General features: G+C 44.2%; 1 protein-coding gene across 1 annotated transcript; it reads left to right on the forward strand.

Moving 5' to 3' along the window:
• The first annotated feature begins 21,584 nt into the window (after window positions 1–21,584).
• On the forward strand, window positions 21,585–22,783 carry LOC135377240 (putative nuclease HARBI1). Its single transcript, XM_064609545.1, has 4 exons — window positions 21,585–22,020; window positions 22,121–22,233; window positions 22,424–22,565; window positions 22,623–22,783. Exons 1-4 carry the CDS (start codon window positions 21,585–21,587, stop codon window positions 22,781–22,783), a joined length of 852 nt encoding a protein of 283 aa, XP_064465615.1.
• Window positions 22,784–23,281: the final 498 nt, after the last annotated feature.

Below are 23,281 nucleotides of genomic sequence, written 5' to 3' on the forward strand. Positions count from 1 at the left end.
TATTCTTATTTCGTCCTCGCGGATCAAAGTGGTGATGCATGCGCAGCCATTTTGTCAGCGTAGAAATTGAGTGATGTTTTGCACCCTGCACCGTCTCGTAAATTGTAGGCAAACTATCACCAAGGCAAGACAAGGGTGTCCTACATGATGCAGCTGTCACTTGACTGTTTCAGCAGTTCTTCACACAGTCAAAGCCACAAATGACCAAAGGTACCATATAAGATACTGGCGGTCCGCAGAGGTCTCTCTGGAGATCAAGCCGCCGCCGCCGCATGTGGATTTAGCGACATTGGATCTCCCTCCACAAAAGTGAAAGGAACAAACGTCCTGCCTCACCACTCTGTCACTTTGAATTATCTTACCTCAAGAGGAAATAGAAATGCATACTTTGCAGTGGACTGCTTGAGCATAGCTCAAATGTTGCTCTGCTTTCTCTTGTGTATACGTAACGTGTTGAGCACTGAATTCACATTACAAAAAGCAAGGAAAATCACCATCTCCATATTTTATCATCATCTTGGCGCAGTATGACCTCTGTTGGTGTAGGAATTTCCCGTGTCTGATCAATCACTCATCATCAGCATCACTGCCCATTTCGTGACACGACTGTTTTTTCTTCGTCTCATAATAAAATGATTTAGTTGTCTCATGCCTGACAGAGAAGACGGTCGTTGTCTGGCTTTGTACTTCCGTACTTCTAACAACTTTCGTTGTTTTTGCGCTATTAAACATGAAATCAAATGAAAGCAACAAACGTTCTTGAAAGTCAGCTCGTGATGCATCTTGAAGCCTTCCTGCTGATGCATTAAGTTCTCTTCTCATTAAGTTCGATTTAGCCTGCAATATCCCTCACTTTCGAAGTAATTATGGGCTCACTTGATGGAAGTTAACCTCTGACAGCTTTTTGTACCTGAACATTTCCTGGGAGCCTTTCATGGAAGGAGCAGAGCTTCGGTTTCTTATACTTTTTCTCTAGTTCAGAAGATTGGGAAGAATTGTTAAGAATGCAACTGCAGCCAGTGTGTAGCCTAGCCGCAGGGAATTCTCACCTCCTGCTCGTTGGCCATAAACATTATCGCAAAGAATGTGTTCGAGGCTCCAGGTACAGTGCCCTAGAAGAGTGTAGTGGGAAGAGCGGAACCGGTTTCCCCGATAGCTGAGGAAGGACGAGCGGACGGCCGCTGCTGGATCTCCTGGCACTGCTGTCGAACTCCCGAGGAGAAACTGTGAAGCGCTTATGACCGCTGCAGTGTTTTTGCTGTGTTCGCGTGGTTTGCGTGATGCTTTGGTGACTCAGAAAGAGGGGGATGTGTGACGCATCAAAATAGAGAACCTTCCTGTAAATTTTGCCGGTATTTGAGTCCTCGATGGAGAAGAAGAAGAGGGTAGACAGGCATTGCTTCGTGCCCTGCTGCAATGCTGGCTCGATGTTGCCGGAAAATTCCTGTCTAAATCAAAGTGTGACATGCATAGAAAGTTGTTGCTTAGTGACAAGAATGATGTACAGAACCTGCAGGCATCTCAGCTGAAAGATAAGCGGGGCCCTATGTTCACCCTTCCTGCATTTTTGCGACCCCTCCCCTCCCCTGAAATTTCTCAGGTGACCCCACCCAGCTCGGCCACCAACACGTTCTAGTATAGTGTGTCCGGTGCAGCAAATTACATCCTGTACTGTCAAACTTATGCTGTAGGACCACAGCCATGCAGATGATCGTACCATGCATTTGTCCAAAATCATTTGAAAATGACTGTTCAATGCATATATTGCGCACATATACGAGCAAAAATACGTGCGGGCACGCAAACTCAATGTGGATCATGAAGAACCATTTGCGGCCAAGTCAATCAAGCAAGGTATTCTGCTTTTTTCGTCTAAGGTTTTCACCTTTGGTTGCTAGGTATCCATTGAGCTTCGTGAGACAAGGTGCTAGTCTTTTCGCTTTTTCGGTCATGCGATTATGCATCTTAAAGGAGCTAGGAAAGCACTTTAATCACTAGCATTTTTTTGAACCAAGTGGTTAATAAGCATGTTAAAATGCACCATGCGAAGTAATACTATCAACAGGCGCATAAATATCGCAGAATTCGATTTTGAAAATCGCGACCGTGCGCAACGGTGGCAATATCCGGAACGAGCCGTCGAGCCGCTTGCGTCATTTTGACGTCAGAAAGGTGGAGCCCCTGATTGGTTTCGAAGAACGTCGTCTGCTATTTTTCACTCGGAACCCCGCTGCAACGGTGGAAGAAGTTTCTTTTGCTGTTTCTTTTGTTTATCAGATACAGTAAACGAAGACTGGTCTACAGACACTGTTCAAGGTTAGACCGTGAGATTGTAGAGGCCTCCTCATTGAACTCCCCGAGCGAAGTCAACCAAAATCGGTCAACCTCTCCCCGCTTGACCTTGTTTTCCCTAAAGCGACCTTCCGGAGTAGGTGGATTATGAAAATAAACTTCAGGTGCCAGTTGAACGCTGTTCTGTCCGTGTCTGTGTTTTGTAATGCTGTTCGTTATCGTGGTGACTGTTTCTTATTGTGTTGTTGGTGGCAATACGTATAAACACAGTGCGGCACTAAGCGCTACTTCACTTCACGCCTCGAAATGATCGCTGCATGGCTATGACCACTAATTCCGTCCGCTATGTCATTATATCAGTATACGCTATATCACTAATTCGCTATGATCACTAGTGCCCGCCACTTTGACTAGCAACTTTGTTAGCCATTCAGTTAATTCCTTATTCAGCTGGAGGAGTGTTCTTGCCCATACGTTGTCAGATACAATCCAGTGAAATCTATCGCAATATGCCGTCGCCGGCTCATCGTGGCATCGGGAGTTGAACATTCATTGCCTGAGTTACACACCGACATAGCCAAGCACTGTCATAAGACCACCACAATTTATGGTCAACTTACCAACCATCGAGCTAAACGAGAATTGGCCGATGCAGACACGCAAGTTTGAGTTCATCCGTGCTCGGCGCCATTTGTTTTGTCACCATATAGTGCATCAGTTTTATCCACCATATAGTGACCGACAACGCCGGTTAAGTTTGCGTCCGACGACATATCAGCGTGCACTGAAACAACACGTGACTAGCGTAAATTTTAGCTGACTATAAAATGCACACGTTGCGCGCGGAAAACTGCCAACGGCAAACTGTGACTAACCCACCCATAATATTGCAAGCACACAACTAACCAACCAACGTGCCGCCCTGCTAAGCCAAATGGCTTCTAAATGTGTCTTTCGTTCGCTAAGGCGACTTGAACACATATAGAAAATTCATATGCATATCATGCATATTGCCACGAATCATCATCGCGAAACTTCGAGGGCAGGCACGAAACGGTACATCTCATCCCGGCGCATGCTGAAGAAGAAGCAAGAAGCTTCCAGACACATCGCCTGCTGTCTCGCAAACGCACGTGCTCTTTCTAGACTTTTCGGCACGACGCTTAAATGCTTGTGCGCTCCAAGCTGGAGCATTCATTCATTGGACTCAGTTGTGTTCAGAGAACTATCACTCTTGTGTTTTGCTACCAAGTAGTCTAATAAACTGTTCGCTGTTTATTCGACGACTCGCCGACCCATTTCGCTTCGTGACATTTCTGGTGGAGGTGCGGGGCATCGATCCCCGTACCTCTCGCAAAAAACAAAAAAACAAAAGAAGGAGAAGAAACGGCATCGAGATGATGCCCCGTCTACGGAGGGGGCAATGCCACGAATCATCATCGCGAAACTTCCAGGACAGGCACGAAACGGTACATCTCATCCCGGCGCATGCTGAAGAAGAAGCAAGAAGCTTCCAGACACATCGCCTGCTGTCTGGCAAACGCACGTGCTCTTTCTAGACTTTTCGGCGCGACGCTTAAATGCTTGTGCGCTCCAAGCTGGAGCATTCATTCTTTGGACTCAGTTGTGTTCAGAGAGCTATCACTCTTGTGTTTTGCTACCAAGTAGTCTAATAAACTGTTCGCTGTTTATTCGACGACTCGCAGACCCATTTCGCTTCGTGACATTTCTGGTGGAGGTGCGGGGCATCGATCCCCGTACCTCTCGCAAAAAACAAAAGAAGGAGAAGAAACGGCATCGAGACGATGCCCCGTCTACGGAGGGGGCAATGCCACGAATCATCATCGCGAAACTTCCAGGACAGGCACGAAACGGTACATCTCATCCCCGCGCATGCTGAGGAAGAAGCAAGAAGCTTCCAGACACATCGCCTGCTGTCTGGCAAACGCACGTGCTCTTTCTAGACTTTTCGGCGCGACGCTTAAATGCTTGTGCGCTCCAGGCTGGAGCATTCATTACCAGCTCCGGTGGCGCAGCGGTAACGCGTGCGCTTGGAGACTGGGAGGTCCGCGGTTCGAATCCGCGGGCCGGCTGTGCCGTCTGGGGTTTTTCCTGGGTTTCCCTCAGATGTGTAATAGGCGTATACCGGCACAGTTCCCCTGAAGTCGGCCCATGGACGCAGCTATCCTCCCCCCGAGCGGATTCCGCTCGGTCTTCCACTTCACCCTCTCCTCCTCTCCACCACCTCTCCCTCCCCGAGAAACATGCCGCCTCATCAGGCAGGCAGACCTCTCGGGTTCCTCCCAACGACACTCCTCCTCCTCCTCCTCCTCGGAGCATTCATTCTTTGGACTCAGTTGTGTTCAGAGAGCTATCACTCTTGTGTTTTGCTACCAAGTAGTCTAATAAACTGTTCGCTGTTTATTCGACGACTCGCCGACCCATTACGATATGCAATCTTACGAAGCAGCATTTCCCCTTTTCCTTGTTTCCAGAACATGAATATCGAGGTCCTCCCTTATTCATCCCTTGACAGAGATAAAGCAGGGTGAAAGAAAAGAAAACCAGTCAGCACTGACCCGGATAGAAGCGCGGTCGCCGCTTTCAACTTTTATTACGTCACCAAGGACGTTTTTTTCTTTCTCCTCCTCGTTTGACCCGGAGGAGCGAGTCGAGTGGGAACACGCGCGGCGATGTTCAAGTGTCTTTTTTTTCTACGAAAAACATCGCGGACAGACAAAATTTTCGTGTTAATCATCAAGTTAAGTTACCTGCTTCCACAACGCGTTCGGAACGGAAAATTTTTGAGATGGCTTTCAGAGCTCCTTTAATGTTGGAATGCCGTTCATAATGAATCTATATTCTAATGTACTGCGTTCTAATAACATGTACAAATAAAACGGGAAAGCTGTGCAGATATGTCACCATTGTGTCACGATTCTTTCCGTGTCTAAGAAAAATTTCGTAACCGAAACCTTCACCAGGCATACCCCCCCAGCAGTGAGTTTCTGTGGAAATCACTGAAGGGGGGCCTGTTATACCCACTAGGCTTTATGCTTAGGTTCGTGGAAAATTTGGAAAAGGTGTTTACGAGCTGCTTCAGTACGCAGGAACTTCACCATGAAAGCATGGACATCAGGGGCGGATCTAGGATTTTCCCGAAGGGTAGGGTCCGCTATGGACAAGTGCCACGTGCATGCTGGGATTTGTCTATTGAACCCCATGTTCAAGTGCGGAATTGAAGGGGGTCCAGACCCTTGGACCCCTCCCCCCCCCCCCCCCCCCAGATCCGCGCCTGATGGTTGTCATTGCACTTCTTCGTAGAACTCGATAGGATGCCATTGGTTGCACTGAACATTGCAAGCAAATGAGTGCTGAAGTAATGGCATTTTATGTCACCATTAGGCTTCATTTTTTTTTATTGAGTCGCTGAATCGAGCCAAAGCACAGAAACGTGACTGTGCAAAATATCTGAAGCTCAGTCGCTGCACATAACTTGTCTTTTTTACCTGCCAGTAATTAATGTTGTTCTGTACATTATGTGCATCCAATGTTGCATTTAATTGCAGTTTTATTGTGTGTTATTCATGCTCTGTGGACGTTATAATGTTGTGTCTTATACTTCTTTTCAGCCAACGTTACAGCGTCGTAGCCTGCGATCATTCCATACCTGAAAGCATAAACTTGTCTCCCTCATTGCGCCTGCTTCCTGTTTTATGTGGCATATGGCAGTAGGCTATGTCGTGTAGTAAAAGTTTTTGAAAAAAAGTAACAAGGAATAACTCACAGTGAGACACGCACACACAAATAACAATCCTAGGGAGTGAGATAACCCGGTACGCCGGCGCCAGTTTCTGTTCGGGGTAACTACGCCTGCGCCCCCCAGCGGCATCCGCCTCAAGAGCCTCACAGAGGGAGCGTCGCATTTTCCACTACAATCTTCTAGGGCACTGTACTCCAGGTGACATTCGTACGTGACAGACACAAGAAAGTTGATATATGTACACCCCTTTCACAACCTAAGGTAAACTTTGCAAAACAGGACTGCATATAAAAGCATTAAGAACGTGTAACTTACAAAAGGCAACTTTGTTTAGACAACTTCAGCCATGTCTCCTTATCCCTCCACATTTGATTTATACCCTTACATAGAAGTGCAGTCTAGTTATGATGTGAAACTGTTATTTCCTGACGTAATGGCAGTTGATAGATCTCTCACCCCGCTGCTGGAATATGCCCCCTTATACAACTGAACACATCACGTACGCTTCCATGCAAGCCTAAGACATTGGCGGATACCCTTTCAAGATATGTAATGAGCTTACAAAACCTTTCCGTAGTATACAAAAGGTATCAACGATGCTTTGCATATCAAGCTTGAAAGGTGGAGGGGGATTGTTACAGGTGTATCCCTCAAACAAGCAGTGGTGCATTCCATACATTTGATGTCCATGATTATATGATGTATTTGATTTGATGATATATATGGCCTAAGTTGCCTTTGCGCCATTAAAATCCTAACAATAATAATCTTGTGATATAGCCTGCAGTGTAATATAGGCGAGAGTCACTCTTTCGCTGAACAGATGATAGGATACGGATAGGGTACTGTCTACTTATCCCAAAAGTACATTCAAAACTGTCCTGACTTAGGCTTGCAGTCATCATGAGCAAGATATGACAGGTATTTTAGAAGATTTTTTAGAAGAATGCATTGTCCTCAGGGCAAGAACATTGGAGTCTGCTTTCTAGGCAGTTTCGATAGGTTCTTCAATAAGCTGTGTACAAAACCAGATGACACACAAACACTCATACAAAACACGATATGAAAGTAATGCTTTACTACCTACGATGTCACTGAGTGACATAGGTAGATTAAATTATTCTCAGAGCTACAAATTTTTAGAGTGTGGAAACCTAAATTCCCGTAATCCAGTGCGTGAGCACGTCCGTTCCGTGCGCAGATAGGGTGCCTCGATGGTCAGCGCCGCTGGTCAGAGCGCCGCTGGCATCGAGGCACCCTATACGTGCAGAGGAACAAGCAGCACAACAACCAAATCAAGCGAACATCAAACAAGGTTTATTCACCTTCTTAAAAAAGCAGATCTTTCCTGCTTGTCTCCCAGAAAACAACTATCCCGCGCAGTCGATCCCCACCGCTTATATTACCTGTGACGACCGGGCATACGCCCCTCGGAACACGGCTGCCCTCTGTCGCTGTGATGAGTGCCGCAGTGTTGTCTTATCGCCACAACCGCCCCCCTCCTTTACAGGGTCGTAAGGTCGTCAGAGAGGTCCAAGACTACTGCAGAGTCGATACATACGAAGAAAGAGCATACCCTTCCATGTGGAGTATCAAAACCACACTCGAGCAGCATGTTCTGCAGACACTCTACCAAATGGGGAAAATACGGCAGAAAATAAAGGCTTCTGTACCGGGTGAGGTGTGCAGCACTTGATGTCACTAGATGTGGCCCGGAAGTAATGAACATCACGTTATTTCACAAGCTCCGCAAAAGTGAGGGCTGGAACTGGAAACCTCAGTATGCACCAGCCTGTCTGTGCTCTTTCACTTCTCCACAAAAGTGTGATGTGCACATACGTTTATGCCAATGTTTCCACATGCTTCTATCCCAGGCTGCTCTATCACAACAGAGAGAGTCGATCTTGATACCTGCTTGTTCACATTGCAGGACAGCATCAATTATGATCTTCGACGGAATATATATTCTTTGACATTTCCAGATGATGTGAAGACACCAGTAATAACGATTTCAAGGGGGTATGATACTTTGCAACTCAACTCAGTGGAACCAGCATCACAAGTCATCACTCGCCAACTATCTGTGCCCACTTCCCCATAAATGGTTGAGAAAGGAGCACTAAACCATGGCGAGCTGGAACATTTTTGTCCTTCTCAAATGTGAACTGACCCACATCAACGATACAAACTACTCCATTTCAACACAGTAGGAAGTACCGTTTTGTAAATAGTATCTGTTGATTGCACTGTATATACCCCCCATATAAAGGATCATAATGGATACTACATCTTGTGTGATAATGTCAGTAACACAAGAAAGCTGGTTTTGAGACCACTCTTACTTCGTAGTAGTAGTAGTTTTTGTGTGAAGCTACGCAATTCCTGTCCACCAAGTCATTTAAACCACATGTTTCATCTGCCAGCATGATAATCCCCTGAAAAGCAATTCTCACTTGGCTGGAACTAGAACCACTTCCAGAACCTACCCCTAACATGTGTAGCATCAGGGAGGAAAACCAAGGGGCACGGTGGAAAAGACACAAACACACACACAGAGGCTACGTTCTCACTGTGTAACAGCTGCTCTGAGTAGTATAGATCGGTTGAGGAACACAGACAATGTTAAACTCAGACATGGACCCCTGAGCCCTGCGCATATTTTTCCAGCGCGGCGCGTGTGCGGAAGGTTGTCCGTGCGCTTATAACATGCAGAGACATGCAAAGAAGGGTCATACACAAAAAGTACAAGTGAAAATATATTTATTAATGCCAATTGTAATGCCAATCAAGTTGAGATATATTTATTAAAGCCAATTGTGCTGGGAATTGTGCCAATTATGATGCCAATCAGGTGAAGGAGAAAAACCCAGCCGAAAAACCTTCACGTCCTGCAACAGAAGAAACACAAGACAGTACATGTAAAGGATACATACATTTATTATTCTCTAAATATTTCGTTCAAGGTATTTACAATAACACTTTTTATGAACTCTTTTGTTTCAGAGCCTGAAAGAAAACATAAAATTAACATCGTCACATTGCTTACCAAACGATAACTCACGTTGAACACAACACTGACCTGAAAAAGCGGATATTGTTATTATATGAAGCCACAATTGTATTTCAATAATACATACAATGTTGCGGCGGCAGACCCCAGTAATCTGTAAGTGAATCTAAATTAATATCAACTTATACATTTCAATAATACATACATTGCGATGGCGGACTCCAATTGATCTGAAAGAGAGTCTCATTTATTATTGTAATCGTGTCCTATAACTTTTACTCACATTCGGGCGTTGACTGTGGTACAGGCGTGTAAGCTGCAAAAGATATTATCAATTAATAATACACAACACACACACACAACTACACAACAACAACTATGCACATACACAACTATACAACAACTATATACACATCACAACTATAAAGGTCTATATTCCAATAATACATACATATTGGCGGCGGCGACTCTGGAGCTGAAACAAAAAATCAAATTTAAAGACCTTTTTCATATTCATTACATTCCTTTACCATTTTGAAAAAATGTCGGGCCCGAGCTAAATACTGAAAAAGACAATAGTCATGAGAAAAAAGAACTACATTGCAAATAAAAAAACTTACTGCTCTCGTCCGACACTGGCGTGTAAGCTGAAAAGATATTAACAATTAATAATACACAAGACACACACACACATACGCTCAACTACACAACAACAACTATACACAAACACAACTACACAACAACTATATACACAACACAACCATACACGTCTATATTCCAATAATACATACATATTGGCGGCGGCGACTCTGGAGCTGAAACAAGAAATCAAATTTAAACACCTTTTTCATATACTTTATAATTCCTTACCATTTTCAAAGTATATTGGGCTTGAGCTAAATTCTGAAAAAGACAATAGTCATGAGAAAAAAGAACTACGTTGCGAATCAAAAACTTACCGTTTTCGTTGGCCATTTTTTTGGAATGTGTGTCAGTCAAGTGAGGAAGAAACTTTTAAACGTGCGCATCCTCATTATCATACAACCTCCTCTCCACTCTTTCCCATTTATTACCTTTCGAGCGAGCCCACCTCCTCATTTTCCCATTCGTTCCTCAGACCAGGAGCTCACTCCCAAAATAATTATGCGGAAGCTCTTTCGTCGCTGTTTCGGAAAGAAATGTGAATAGGAGGAGGAGGAGGTTGAGTCTCCCGAAGACAGGAAATGGCGTCTGAAACAAGAAATTCATGAAGCAAAAGCTGAAGCTATGAGACGCGTTTTGTCTCACGAACGTCTCCTCAGGGCCAAACGAGAGTCTGCGAAAAGTCAATTTGATCAAATCGACTGCTGGGGAAGCACTGGATGGTAATAAATCTAGTTTTCAATACATTTTATTATCAGTTTCAGTTCTACCTCTGCGACACAATGTCCGACGTAAGACCGTTTTCTTTCATCCACCCTGCACAAATTATTATATGTGGACCTTCCATATCAGGAAAAACTTACCTAGTTCGTAACATCCTTAGAAATCTATCGGTATTCAGTGTAGTCCGAGAACAAATATTTTATGTTAGTAAATATGATGGTAGCTGGCAGAATGAATTCACTAAAATTACATTTAGTAAAGAATTACCAACGACATGGGATGAGAACATACCAACACTGATTATAGTTGATGATCTCATGACTGGAAAGAATGTTATGCAAGATATGGTTCATCCCTATACGAGAGCGTCCCATCACAAGAATGCATCAATTATTTTTCTTTGTCAATACTTATTCCATAACAATGTAAACTACCGCACTCTATCCCACAACAGCACATATATAATATTATTCAATAATTTAAGATCTCGTGCGCAACTCGAACTTCTAGGACGACAAATCTACGGGAAATCACAGCTACCATACTTTCTAAATGCATTCGAACAAGGAACAGAGAAACCATTTGGTTATCTAGTGATTGACCTACACCCACTTACTCAGTCTGATAAAAGATTGCGAACAGGTATAACCAAGCTCGAGTCGCAATTTGTTTTCATACCAAAATGAAAAGTCTACGTCACCATTTAACTTTCCTTAAAGTGCTTGCAACCTGCACTCCAAAAGAACGGGAAAACATATTGAAGGAGGCTCCTCCGCACAGCATTGAAGCTCTTTCCGAAGTTTGCAAGAATATATTGAATGGTAATGTTAAACTGTCACCAACACTATACAAAGATTTAAAGAAATATAAAGCTACAATTCGATACATCGCATATAAAACATTGCACAAATCGCCAAAGAAGCTACAAAAGTTTTTATATCAACAACGAGGAGGTTTGGTCCCATTACTCCCACTCTTACTGACAGGCTTGACTAGTATATTAGGTGGTGTAGCAGGGCGGGCTATAGCTAAGGTAGCCGGTGTTTGAAAATGGCAACAAAAGTCGAGGTATTAAATCCAGTGGACACCATTTTGGAATGTAATGAAAGCGAAGATGTAAAGGTAAAACGTATGCTAACAGCTATGTACTACACCATAAAAAATCAATTGAAACCGACAATAGAATCAGATCCGTCAATAATAAAACCATTACAAATGTAGGAAAGTATTAGCAGAAAATTCGATTATGATGCTCTACCAGATAATATAAATATTAAAAAAGTTAGGCGCATAGTGTCAGCGATACCGAGGAGTTTGTCATGGAATGAAAAAGGAGAAATCATTCATAACAACAAAACCATTCACGGATCTAGTGTAATGGAATTGGTCTTGTACCTATCCGGTCATAAACGAGTGAGGACCGCTTGGTTTCTAAAGGTGTCAAAACTTCTACCATCACACAAAATCAGACAGAAAAGAAAATCAAAGAGGAAAATATTGTGGGAGACCTATAAGTCGCCGCAAAGAACAAAGTTGATTTCATCTTCGGACGAAGAATATTTCTCAGAAGAAGAATGAGCTACAGGTCACCTGATGGCGGTCTCGGAGGGGTCAAACGTTATCAAAAGGCACGGAAAATCACAAGGAAAGAAGCACTACAAGAATTACAACGCGACGACGTCTATACTCTCCACAAAGATGCAAGACGAAGATTTAAGAGAAGGAAAATCATCTCACTCCACCTGAACGATCTCCATCCAGCAGACCTCATTTCATTCATTCAATACAAGAAATACAATAAAGGATTCTCCTACATACTGCTTGTGATAGACTGTTTGTCAAGGCAAATCATGGCCACACCTCTCAAGACCAAGCGAGGTGAAGACGTGAAGATAGGATTTATGAAGCTATATCGAAATAGGGGCACAAAACCACGATTAATCCAGGTAGATCAGGGGCGTGAATTCTTCAACAAACATGTGCAGGCTTGGTGTAGGCGACATGGTATAGTTTTTTATCATTCGTTTTCTCTTATGAAATCTTGTTTAGCAGAACGCGCGATTAGGACAATTAAAGGTCGCCTATTCCAATATTTTCGTAGTAAAAGACATCACAAGTACCGTAATTTCACGCATATTAGCCGCGGCTTATGCGCAATTTTTTTTTCTCATGGGCACTGTGCAGCTTATCCACCGGTGCGGCTTATCTGATGACTTTTTTTTTCAGGTATTTTTCCCATACATGCTTTTGCGCCAATAAAGCCTAATTATCATCATTTTCCCCATACACTGATTTTAACGAAAGGGTCGACAGTCTCTGGAATAGCACTGCCCTGCTGATGCACGAACAGTGCCTAACAGGGATGGGTCCACATTAGAGTAGATTGCCCCCATGCAGCTTTAACGAAAGTGGTGACAGTGATTCATGCCTTCTGGAAGACCACTGACCCATCAATACATGAAAAGCGCCCAACAAGGGCACAATCCGATCTTGGTAGAACTCTAGAACTGACTTCCTTTGTTGTACACTATGCCGATCCCGGAGTATGGACCACAGGGTTTATGGCATTACTCTATGGTCTCCTTTGTCGCACATAGGAGTCGTCTCGTATTGCCCGCGGCTTATCTGCGAGTGCGGCTCATCTGCCGGAAAATTTTCAAAACGCTCCTAAAAACGCGTCCTGCGGCTTATACGCGTGAAAATATGGTACATTAAAATTCTTCCAAAGATTATAGAGGATTATAACAATTCTTACCATAGAACTATTAAAATGGCACCGAATGAAGTGAATGAAAGTAACGAGGTTGAACTCTTCAATAGACTCAATAGTAAAAAAGATGATGACATCACAATACCATTCGAAATTGGCCAGCAAGTTCGTGTTCTATTGAATCGATCAATCTTTGACAAGGGGTACACAGGACACTGGTCTCACGTTATCTATACAATTTCGAGGTATAAGAAAGCAGATCCACCTGTCTTTTACATTGCAGGCCCAGATGGTGTAGAAGAAGAGGGCACATATTATGCAAATGAATTGCAGCGCGTTATCAAAGAGGCTGATGACTCATATCCAATTGAAAAAATTATATTCAGTAAGAAAATTGATGGAGTCACTCATTATAAAGTGAAGTGGGCTGGTTATGACGATTCATTTACTTGGTGGGTTCCAGTGCAAGATGTTGCCAGGCTCTGAGTTTTATATGTACCTCCTATCCAATGATTGTACCGAATTATATCCAACAAATACACTGGACAACTTTACAATTGCTTTGAATGCACCCCTACAACTGAGTGGAAAGTATGAAGTTGGATTACAAGAGCTATCCCTCTGTAATCTATTCTACAATATACCGCGGACTGATGATGGTGTCATGCAGGTTGATTACAAAGACTTTGCAGAGGTTCGCAAGACTATCGTCGTTAAAAAAAACATAGAAATGGCCCTTCTAGAGCTTTTTGAAGACTTGAACAGTTCTCTCAATTATATTGACGGGAGATATGTATTCAGTTTGCCACATTCTATTCGGTCAATTAAATTTATAGATGAAAACTTGCAAGAGGCTATTGGAGTGTCATCCATTCAAGGCAATACTATAATAGGTTCTAAGGTGCCTCGTCAGGACACATTCATTCGAGAGGAAATCTCGTCGCAGCTATGCATACTAGAAGAAATTTCTATTCTTACTTCAACTGGTTTGATCGTATTCATTCCAGGTTGTTCTATCAAGACCACATTAAATCGTTTTTTTAGAACACACAAAATTTAAGCAAGTGTAACATTCCGAGAGAATAGTTATAGATTGTCACAGTCATTACACAATCTCTTTGCTATTCCAGAACAGCTCAAGAATCTCCTCAGATTAAATAATTTTAATATAAAAGATGATTTAGCCTACTACTATGGAGATCCATTTGAATGCGCTTATGACTTGATTATAGAGAAAGAAGTACTTGTTACAAAAAGAATAACTATTCCACCAGATCATTATGAAACTTCGAAATTACTGCTACATACGATCAACAATCAATTAGAGGGCAAAGCTCTACTCACATACAGTAATGACAGAAAGCTCTGCACTATCAATCCAATTGACGGTGTTACCATTCATCTATCAGAATACCTCTCTAATATGTTGGGTTTTGCACCACTTACAACTTTTGCGAGCAGTACAAGTGGAAACACGCACCTCAGACTTACACCATTATTCCATCATTTTATAGTTTATTGTGACATTTTCGAATCGTCGCACTTGGGTGCAAAGAAGTTTCCCATATTAAAATTAGTCCCATACTCTGCAAAGGAAGACAATATCATTCATTACGCTTTCCAAAACATGCAATATTTTAAGCTATTGCATAATGAAATAAATTTCATTTCAATTAAGTTGTGTGACGACTCTGGTGAACCTCTCCACTTCAAAGGACCAGGCAAAACAGCTCCAGCTCTACATTTTAGACATGTATCTTAAAGAAATCCCGGAAATCCACTACGGTCATGGACTTGGCAATTTTACGCCATACTCGGGACCAATGTTCCAAAGGGGCAGTGGATTCTTTAAATCATTGCGCAAGTTTGCATTACCTCTCCTGTGACGAGTACATCCATACGTTACTAAGACCGCAATGAATGCAGCAAAAACCTGGCACGAAAACTATCAGATGGTCAACATTTGAAAGAAGCCATTAGAAGCAGTACATCCGAGCTGAAGTCGCAAGTCTTAAAAGATTTCGCTGGCGGCGGTGGCAGACGGAGGAGAAGAAGAAAAGACGTCTTTGACAAGCAACCCAATTGGAGTGGGGAATAAATATTTTCGTCAACGCTGGCGTCCGTTTGTCTGACTGGATAGTAAAAATGAGCAGTCCAAGATAGGGCAAAATAGGAAATAAGGCAAGATAACTGATTGCAGTGGGGATAAGTCAAAGCGACACAAGACTGTACACTTAAAAAAGCCGATAGAACCGGCGCATCGACACGGGAGGTCGCGACATAAAGAGATAACTGATTGCAGTGGGGGTAAGTCAAAGCGACTGTCCACTTAAAAAAGCCGTTAGAACCGGCGCATCGACACGGGAGGTCGTGACATAAAGGGATAACTGATTGCAGTGGGGGTAAGTCAAAGCGACTGTCCACTTAAAAAAGCCGTTAGAACCGGCGCATCGACACGGGAGGCCGCGACACGGAGTTGTCCAATTTGAAAGAAAACCATTAGAAGCGGTGCGTCGACGCCGGAGGTCTCGACACGGGATCGGATTTCGTACTCGTTACCATAGATCATGGGAAGATGCAATAAAAGTATAAGTATAAGACGTATAAGATCAACTGTAACTCTTTGTACGGTAGGACACTCCTTTCCCCCAGGCGATTTAGATTAATTAAGATAGCATTCACCAAAGAAGAGGCCCAAAGATATAGCTCCTCGAACGACTGCATTCGATTTGAAATTTTGTCAGAGCATTGTGTGTTGTATGAGATGAAGAAAAGGAAGGTAAAGTGTAGCTTTCTATTACAGATTGGTTTTTGTATTTTAGATTATAGTAAGTTAGTAATGTATGAATTTGTCTATTGCACTCTATTGGAAAAATTGAATTGCCCCATCACCACCATGTATTCGGATACCGATTCTATCATTGGTGTGTTTGATTCGTCAGAGTATGAAGAGGAAATCAAAAAGATTGCAGATGATCACCTCGATCTTTCATCCTATCCCACTGATCATCCACTCTATAGCAATAAAAATAAAGGGGCATTGTTCCACTTCAAAGATGAGACTGGAGGTAGGATAATTGAAGAGGTGGTTGCTCTGAAAGCAAAAATGTATTCTATCCGATTGAGTGACGATAGTCAAATTGCTAGAGCAAAAGGTGTTAAGAAAAGTATTGCTCGTAGGGAATTGCATCACGATGTATATAAAGATGTTTTGTTTAATAGTGTGAAGGTAAGTCATCCACAAAGGACCATATGTAGTAAGCGCCAATGTATGTATACAGTGGAAACAACTAAGCTTGCACTCATGCCCTGTGATAATAAGAGATACTCTTTAATGCCATTGAGTCATACCCATATGGAAGCTGTGAAATTGGTAGTGAGTAAGTATATTCTTTATTATGTGTATTGTGTTTCTTCTGTTGCAGGACATGAAGGTTTTTCGGCTGGGTTTTTCTCCTTCACCTGATTGGCATCATAATTGGCACAATTCCCAGCACAATTGGTTTTAATAAATATATCTCAACTTGATTGGCATTACAATTGGCATTAATAAATATATTTTCACTTGTACTTTTTGTGTATGACCCTTCGTTGCATGTCTCTGCACGTTATAAGCGCACGGACAACCTTCCGCACACGCGCCGCGCTGGGAAAAATACGCGCAGGGCTGAGGGCAGGGCCCAGGGGTCCATGTCTGAGTTTAACATTGTCTGTGTTTCTCAACCTATCTATACTACTGCTCTGGCTACTAAAATGAACATCTTCCAAATTAATAAAACATGGCTTGACACGATACGCTGGTGAGAGGTAAGAAATAAAACAAGTACTGAAATGTACAATACATAAACACTTGTCATAACATGACAGTTTCCTTCGTGCAGTGATGCGCTTCCATTCCTCCCACTTTAAGGAAATACTGAACTATATTACTACATTTCGTGGCATTACACGCTCCTTTGACATAACTTGAACAGCATTACATAGCTCAGAATAAAAGTACAGTTAATATAATTTGCGGCTTTCTGTTCACGGTTAATGGCTGCAACAGTAACACATGAAGGCCACTGCGAAATTGTGTTGAAAAATACAGCTCCCTGTTTGCCATGTCTAAATGAAATGTGAAATAACCTAACCTGATCCAACGTAACTGTTCTGAGGCTGGAACACACACTAAAAGCGATAAAACCTCGGTGCACCACCAAACAGCCCGTTTTTTATCGGTTTTTGGAACACACAAACAGAAAAACGCAACACAAGCCGCGACAATGGCCAAATGAGAGAGGGAGAGATTATGCGTTTAATGGCACAAAGGCCAAAGAGCGCCAAAACTATGGTGAGTGTGTGGGAGATATGTGGGACAATAAGAACAAGTGATAATAACAAGTGAGTGTGGTAGTTAAAAGCTATCTACAGGTATGAGCGATGAGATGGTCCAGAGTATGAGAGAGAGGGGGATGACGATAACAAGTGAGTATGGCAGTTAAAAGCTATCTACAAGTATGAGCGATGAGAGATTTACATGATGATCGAGTTGGGTGACAAAGGCTAAAAGCGGAGCAATGCTGAACATCTACATCTGATTAAGTAACCCAGACATGGTCAAAAATTGGATGACATTATCAAACGGCACAAGATGAGTGTCACCCAGTAGAATGGCTGGGTGGAGTGGGACATGTTATCGTTAGAGCTCGGTGAAATACTGTTGGCGTTGGTGTTCAAAGTGAAGGCAGGATGCCAGTACGTGCAAGACAGTCAAGCTGTCACCGCAGTGCATGCAAGCTGGCGGATCCTGACCCCTGAGTAGGTGGTGATGCGTGAGCCATGTGTGCCCAATCCTCAATCTCGCGTAAAGAACTTTGGAAGATCTGTTGATGTGTTCAGTCCGAAGCGGGGGGAAAACGCGTGGCTGTGTGACGTGTAGCTTGTTATTTTCTTCCATGTCCCACTCCTGCTGCCACTGTGTGTAGACAGCTCTCTTTAATACTGGCAGGATGTCTTGGTAGGGTAGTCCTAGAGCTGACTCCTCTTGTGCCAACGCTCGCCGAGCCTCACGGTCGGCTCGTTCATTTCCCGGGATCCCAGTGTGGCTGGGGACCCAGCAGAGACAGATTGAAAGGCCTCGGGAACAAAGTTGAGTCGCAAGCGCCCGTACTCGCTTGACGAGGTGATTCTTGCTGTCACAGCATGAAAGCAGCGCACGCACAGAGCAAGCAAATGAGATGTGGCGAGCTCCACGCTGAGACAAAGTTAACAAGTGTCTGAAATGTAACATCCTTGACTGGTTGCTGGAGGTCCATGTCCAACTCCTGGTGCAAGCACTCACTGGCTTTTTCGTGAATTATTTGTTGAACCTTCCATGTGCCTGAGAACCTGAACGATTCACCAACCACTGAATACGCTGTACTGTGTCGACAAGACATTGTAGCATAATACATGAATGATCACAGTGGCGAGGTCAGTATTTGGCACAAAAGGCATTCACGGGCGACATTCAGGAAAACAGTGTTACAGTGTCTTGTCAACACATCCCTTGCCTGTTTGAAACTGATGGAGTCGTACCCCTTTTTTATTTTATTATATATGTTATTTTTATTTTTGTACCAACCCTCGCTCTCTACCTTACACCATGGGCCCTATCCTGGTCAAAGTAATCGAGCTCGATTACTTGAAATCTCTTCTGTCATTGGTGGACAATCTAAAAAGGCGTGAATATTAAAAGTGGTTGACATTTTTTATCAGCCAATGACACAACGTATTGTCTTGGGATGCAACCCGCCTTATCGATGTTTCCTCCTGAGAACCCGAAGGCCACACCTGTGACCTGCCCGCCTTGCCTTGTTGCTTCGGTTGTTTGGTGTCGGAACCAGAAAGCTCTTCTGGCGTAAAACTGAATTTCGTGGGAAATGTGCGCAAAAGCACGCTCGTAATTTTCTTTTTTCATTTTGTTATTTTTCATGGTGTACAGATGTGCAAGGCAGCAATGTATCTGTGACACCGTGACTGTACTTGACGTTTATAATAGCGGTATGTGGCCGTGAGATGGCGCCGGTGGCCCACGGCGGCATCAGAGCCTCCGGCAGGCGACAAAACAAACCCACAAAGGATCGAACGGACAGTGTGGCGCGAAGCGTAAACGCGACTATAAGAAATCGGTTTGTGCTTTAAATCATGAGCTTCAGCTTATTTTTGTCACTTTTTGTGTGTGTCCGAGTGCTGACATGCGATGACGTTATGGAAGTCGTCTTTCAAATGCTTCCTTCGTGAGTTGTGGGGGTAATAACGGTACTCAAATAATCGTTGATACTCTATCCACAAGCAGTGAATTTTGATCGATGAGTATTTTGTGTGCACACTTCTATTGCAAGAACATCGATTGCATGACGCCTCGAAAAGCTCGCCACTCTCACACATACGAGCGGCGATCGGCGCAGAGAAATTGTGACGGTGAAGCGCATTGTGCATCGATACTTTCTGCATTATTAAACCATTAAACGAAAAAGATCTGAACTTTTTGTTGCCACGAGCACATACACACTTCATACAACATCATATAAAAGTATGCATGCGGACGCGTCACTAAAGTCGCGCCGCTCAAAGTAACCGACCCCTTTTCGATAGATTACTTTTCAGCTTTGAAACTAATCTTTTACGTCATGATTACGTCAAAATGACGTAGGACCACGGTCCTGATTAGCATGAAGCCATGAGCTAGGGAATGCTAGGGAGAAATGCAGGGACAACTAAGACGGCTATATTCAGTAATAGAGGCGAATAGAGGCTAGACTCTACATTGGGGCGCCACTTTCCAGTAGCATTTCACGGCTGCACGTAGTCGCGTCGCCGCCGTCCTTTTTGCCCGCCGAAGCTACAGAAATCGACCGAACGACTTTCTCTCTAGTGTTCACCAGCGTTTCATTTTACGAGTACGAAACCGAAACTGGAGTTGTAGTTCATTTGAGAACGCGATTGTGGTTGTCGTACTTTTGTTGCATTGCTGTTCGCTATCGGACGAAGAGAATGAAGTTACGCGTACTACGAGAAACCGTGACAAGAATGAGGTTTTCAGAAGGCGCTTTTGTGGCTCTTGTTACTATACATTGTTAGAATGCAGAAGCTCAGTATTTCATTTCAAAGTATGGCCCTTGGCGATGAAACTTGCCATTCATGATCTTAAAAATAAATGTGCTCTTTCTCCAAGACGCCATCGGCCATCTCCGCGCAAGTTCTCACACCACCGTAATGACATTGCACTGTAGCAATTGGCTGTATGAATGGCAAATGAATACAGTCAAAAACTGTGCAGTTGTTGCATTGCTTATAGCGCACATTAGTCGTATTATGAAATAATGCACCTTATTGGTGTTGTATGGGTGCATTCCAACGTAGGCAAGGACGTAGCCGGATACAGCATTCGTACCACAAGGTTTACTAACTCGCTATCCGCTGTTTCTTGCGAAGAGGACATACATGTTGGTTGAACAATTACGTGTGACAGAAGTTTGTGAGCCGTTTGTTGGACTCTATGTAGGTGCGTCTACATGGTGCGGCTCCAGCGTTGAACTGCGATTTCCTTTTCCGTTACGCGTGACGGTAATGGTGGAACCCAGTCTTCACCGATCATGAGGAGGTGCGCCTGCAAGGCGGTTGCCACTGTTCAAGAACGGACTTGGGGGTGGGGGAGAGCCAAGGGGTCGTAAGCCCCCAAGATATGTGCTCTTGTAAAATTTTGCAAATGTGGTTGTTATGTCAAATTCTTGCACGGAATACCATATGCCACAAAAAATAAAGTATATCAACAAAGTATACAGTTGTTTTCGCGTGTGAAATATTTAAAACAGTGACATATTGGTACAGAGCCCTATGTACTCATGCACGTCCGCCACTGATGACAACTGGACGTGTACATTGCAATATATGAGCATCGGTTGCGTTCCACGCCATGCATAGTTCGCGGTCCGGACGCAAACTCAGCGTCAAAACGCGCATGTCCACCCACATGTTGTACCCAAGTCGTGCAGGCGACGTGTGCTTATCAATCGCACTGTCAGCGCACAGATACAGGTGCACGTTGGAAAAGAAAAAGATAAGTAATATGTGAAGGTGGCTGGAGGAGTGGGGAAAAATATCGGCAACGTAATTCCTTGGTTCGTGGCGATAACGGGGTTGCTTTACCTGCGGGGCGTATCCCGAACATCGTGTGCTAGTTCTGCTGAAACGCGACCCTCTACATCACTTTTCTGCTGCTCCCAGTTGAATACTCCTCTGCGCTCCATTCCTTAGTGATTTTCTCTACGTTGTGCCGTCCGAGTTTTATTTGTGTTGTGTGTTTGTGACTTTTTCAACGTGTATATTGAGTGAAACTATTTTAATTGTACATTTCCACTTTTTTGAAACTTTTTATTGTATTTTATCTTTTTTTTATTTTTTTTCTCTCGCTATTTGCAATGCAATACGCGTTGCCGGGAGTTCTCCTGGAGCACGACGCTGAACGGACATTCCGGGAGCGCGCGGATGCTTTCGAGGAAAGTGACCAAGTTTTCCTCAACAAATATAGGTTGACGAAGGAACTCGTCCGCTGGCTCTGCCACCAGCTTAGGCCCGCGTTGCAACCTAGAAGGGCGACAAGGAGGACGTTGACAGTTGCGGAGCAGATACTGATTGCCCTTCGCTTTTATGCAACGGGCAGCTTTCAGGGGATGGTTGCTACTGACCGCGATCTGTCCGTCTCCCAGAGCACAGTCAGCAGGGTGCTGTTTAGAGTGACGAATGCCATCGTGCTTCGCCTTGCACCTCTGTGGATTAAATTCCCCCTAAGCTCTGCAGAGGTGCACGCGGCAATGGCTGGTTTCCAGAGGAAGTGGAAGTTGCCCGGCGTAATTGGTGAGTGCTTCGTAAAGTTAGTTAATGGGTTATGGATGATCTCTCAACAAATGTACCCATGTAACATATTGATTAACAGAGCACATAATTTGCTACGCAGGCTGCATTGACGGCACACTCGTCTGCGTCACTGCTCCCTCCGAAAGCAGTGGACAATATCAGAAGAGCGCGTTCTTCTGCAGAAAGCAGTACTTTGCACTGAACGCGATGGTCGTAAGTATTCATCCTCTACCTCCTTTGCAATGAAGTGTTTGCACGTTTTAAGCAGCTTCTTGAGTCTAAGTAGAAGACCCATTGTTATGTGGTGCTGTTTCACCTACAAAATATGGCTCTCGTGTGAGAATGACCTGATTACGCGTGGCAGTGGAAGATGTTTCACAAGCAGTGTCATCATGTGTTTTAGGTGTGTGATTCGTCGATGACAATCACATCTCTAGACTGCTCCTTCTCCGGGGGGACGCACGATACCTACGTTTGGCGGCACAGCGAGCTGCGAGAGGAGCTCCGCAGCACCCATTCATCTAACGTGCGCAAGTATCTGTTGGGTAGGCTCTACTGCAAGTTCGATGGGACCGGAACATGATATTCCTCATTTTGCTTAGGTGACAGTGGTTATCCCTTGGAGCCCTGGCTCTTGACTCCTTTGCCAGGCGAACAGGAGCCGTCGACACCCGAAGCGCGGTACGGCAGTCGACACCGACGTGCACGCAGCACAGTGGAAAGGTGCATCGGCCTCCTTAAGGCTAGGTTCCGGTGTCTGTAGCGCTACAGGGGTCTACACTACAGCCCCCATAGGGCATCCAACATTGTGGTGGCTTGCGCAGTGCTTCATAACATCTGCATGCACTGGCGCGCGCCCCCCGCTGATGCCCAAGGTGAAGATGACCTCGAAGACGGCGAGGCGAGCGAGGATTCCACTAGCCATCCTGTGCCCCCTCGCGAAACAGACACTTATGAGGCAGGTGCTGCGGTTCGAGCACAGTTAATTGATGACCTGCGGCGAGCGTAAGCAGCGCTGGCCGCGTCTCTGTCACTTTGTGAGGTTGGTTTTCTCCTCTTGCTTTGGTCTTTTAAATTAACGTGTCTCGTTCTCGCTCAGGTGGTGCTGCTTTGCCGGTGTATTTCCATGCTACTCGATCGGCCAGCATAGGACGCCATAGGACCATCGCCGTAATGCGTAATTATGGTCCCTGGCGTGGCGTCGCTTCCCTAGCCAGGGCAGCCAGGAAGGCCCGGAACATGGCTTCGTTCTTTAACCATG

This window comes from Ornithodoros turicata, chromosome 1, assembly GCF_037126465.1.
Source record: "Ornithodoros turicata isolate Travis chromosome 1, ASM3712646v1, whole genome shotgun sequence".
Taxonomy (NCBI): Eukaryota; Metazoa; Arthropoda; class Arachnida; order Ixodida; family Argasidae; genus Ornithodoros; species Ornithodoros turicata.

Coding starts and splice junctions, on each gene's coding strand:
- LOC135377240 (XM_064609545.1), top strand. CDS start 21,585: ATGCAATACGCGTTGCCGGGAGTTCTCCTGGAGCACGACGCTGAACGG. Junction 22,021..22,120: donor GAAGTTGCCCGGCGTAATTG/GTGAGTGCTTCG, acceptor TTTGCTACGCAG/GCTGCATTGACGGCACACTC. Junction 22,234..22,423: donor TTGCACTGAACGCGATGGTC/GTAAGTATTCAT, acceptor CATGTGTTTTAG/GTGTGTGATTCGTCGATGAC.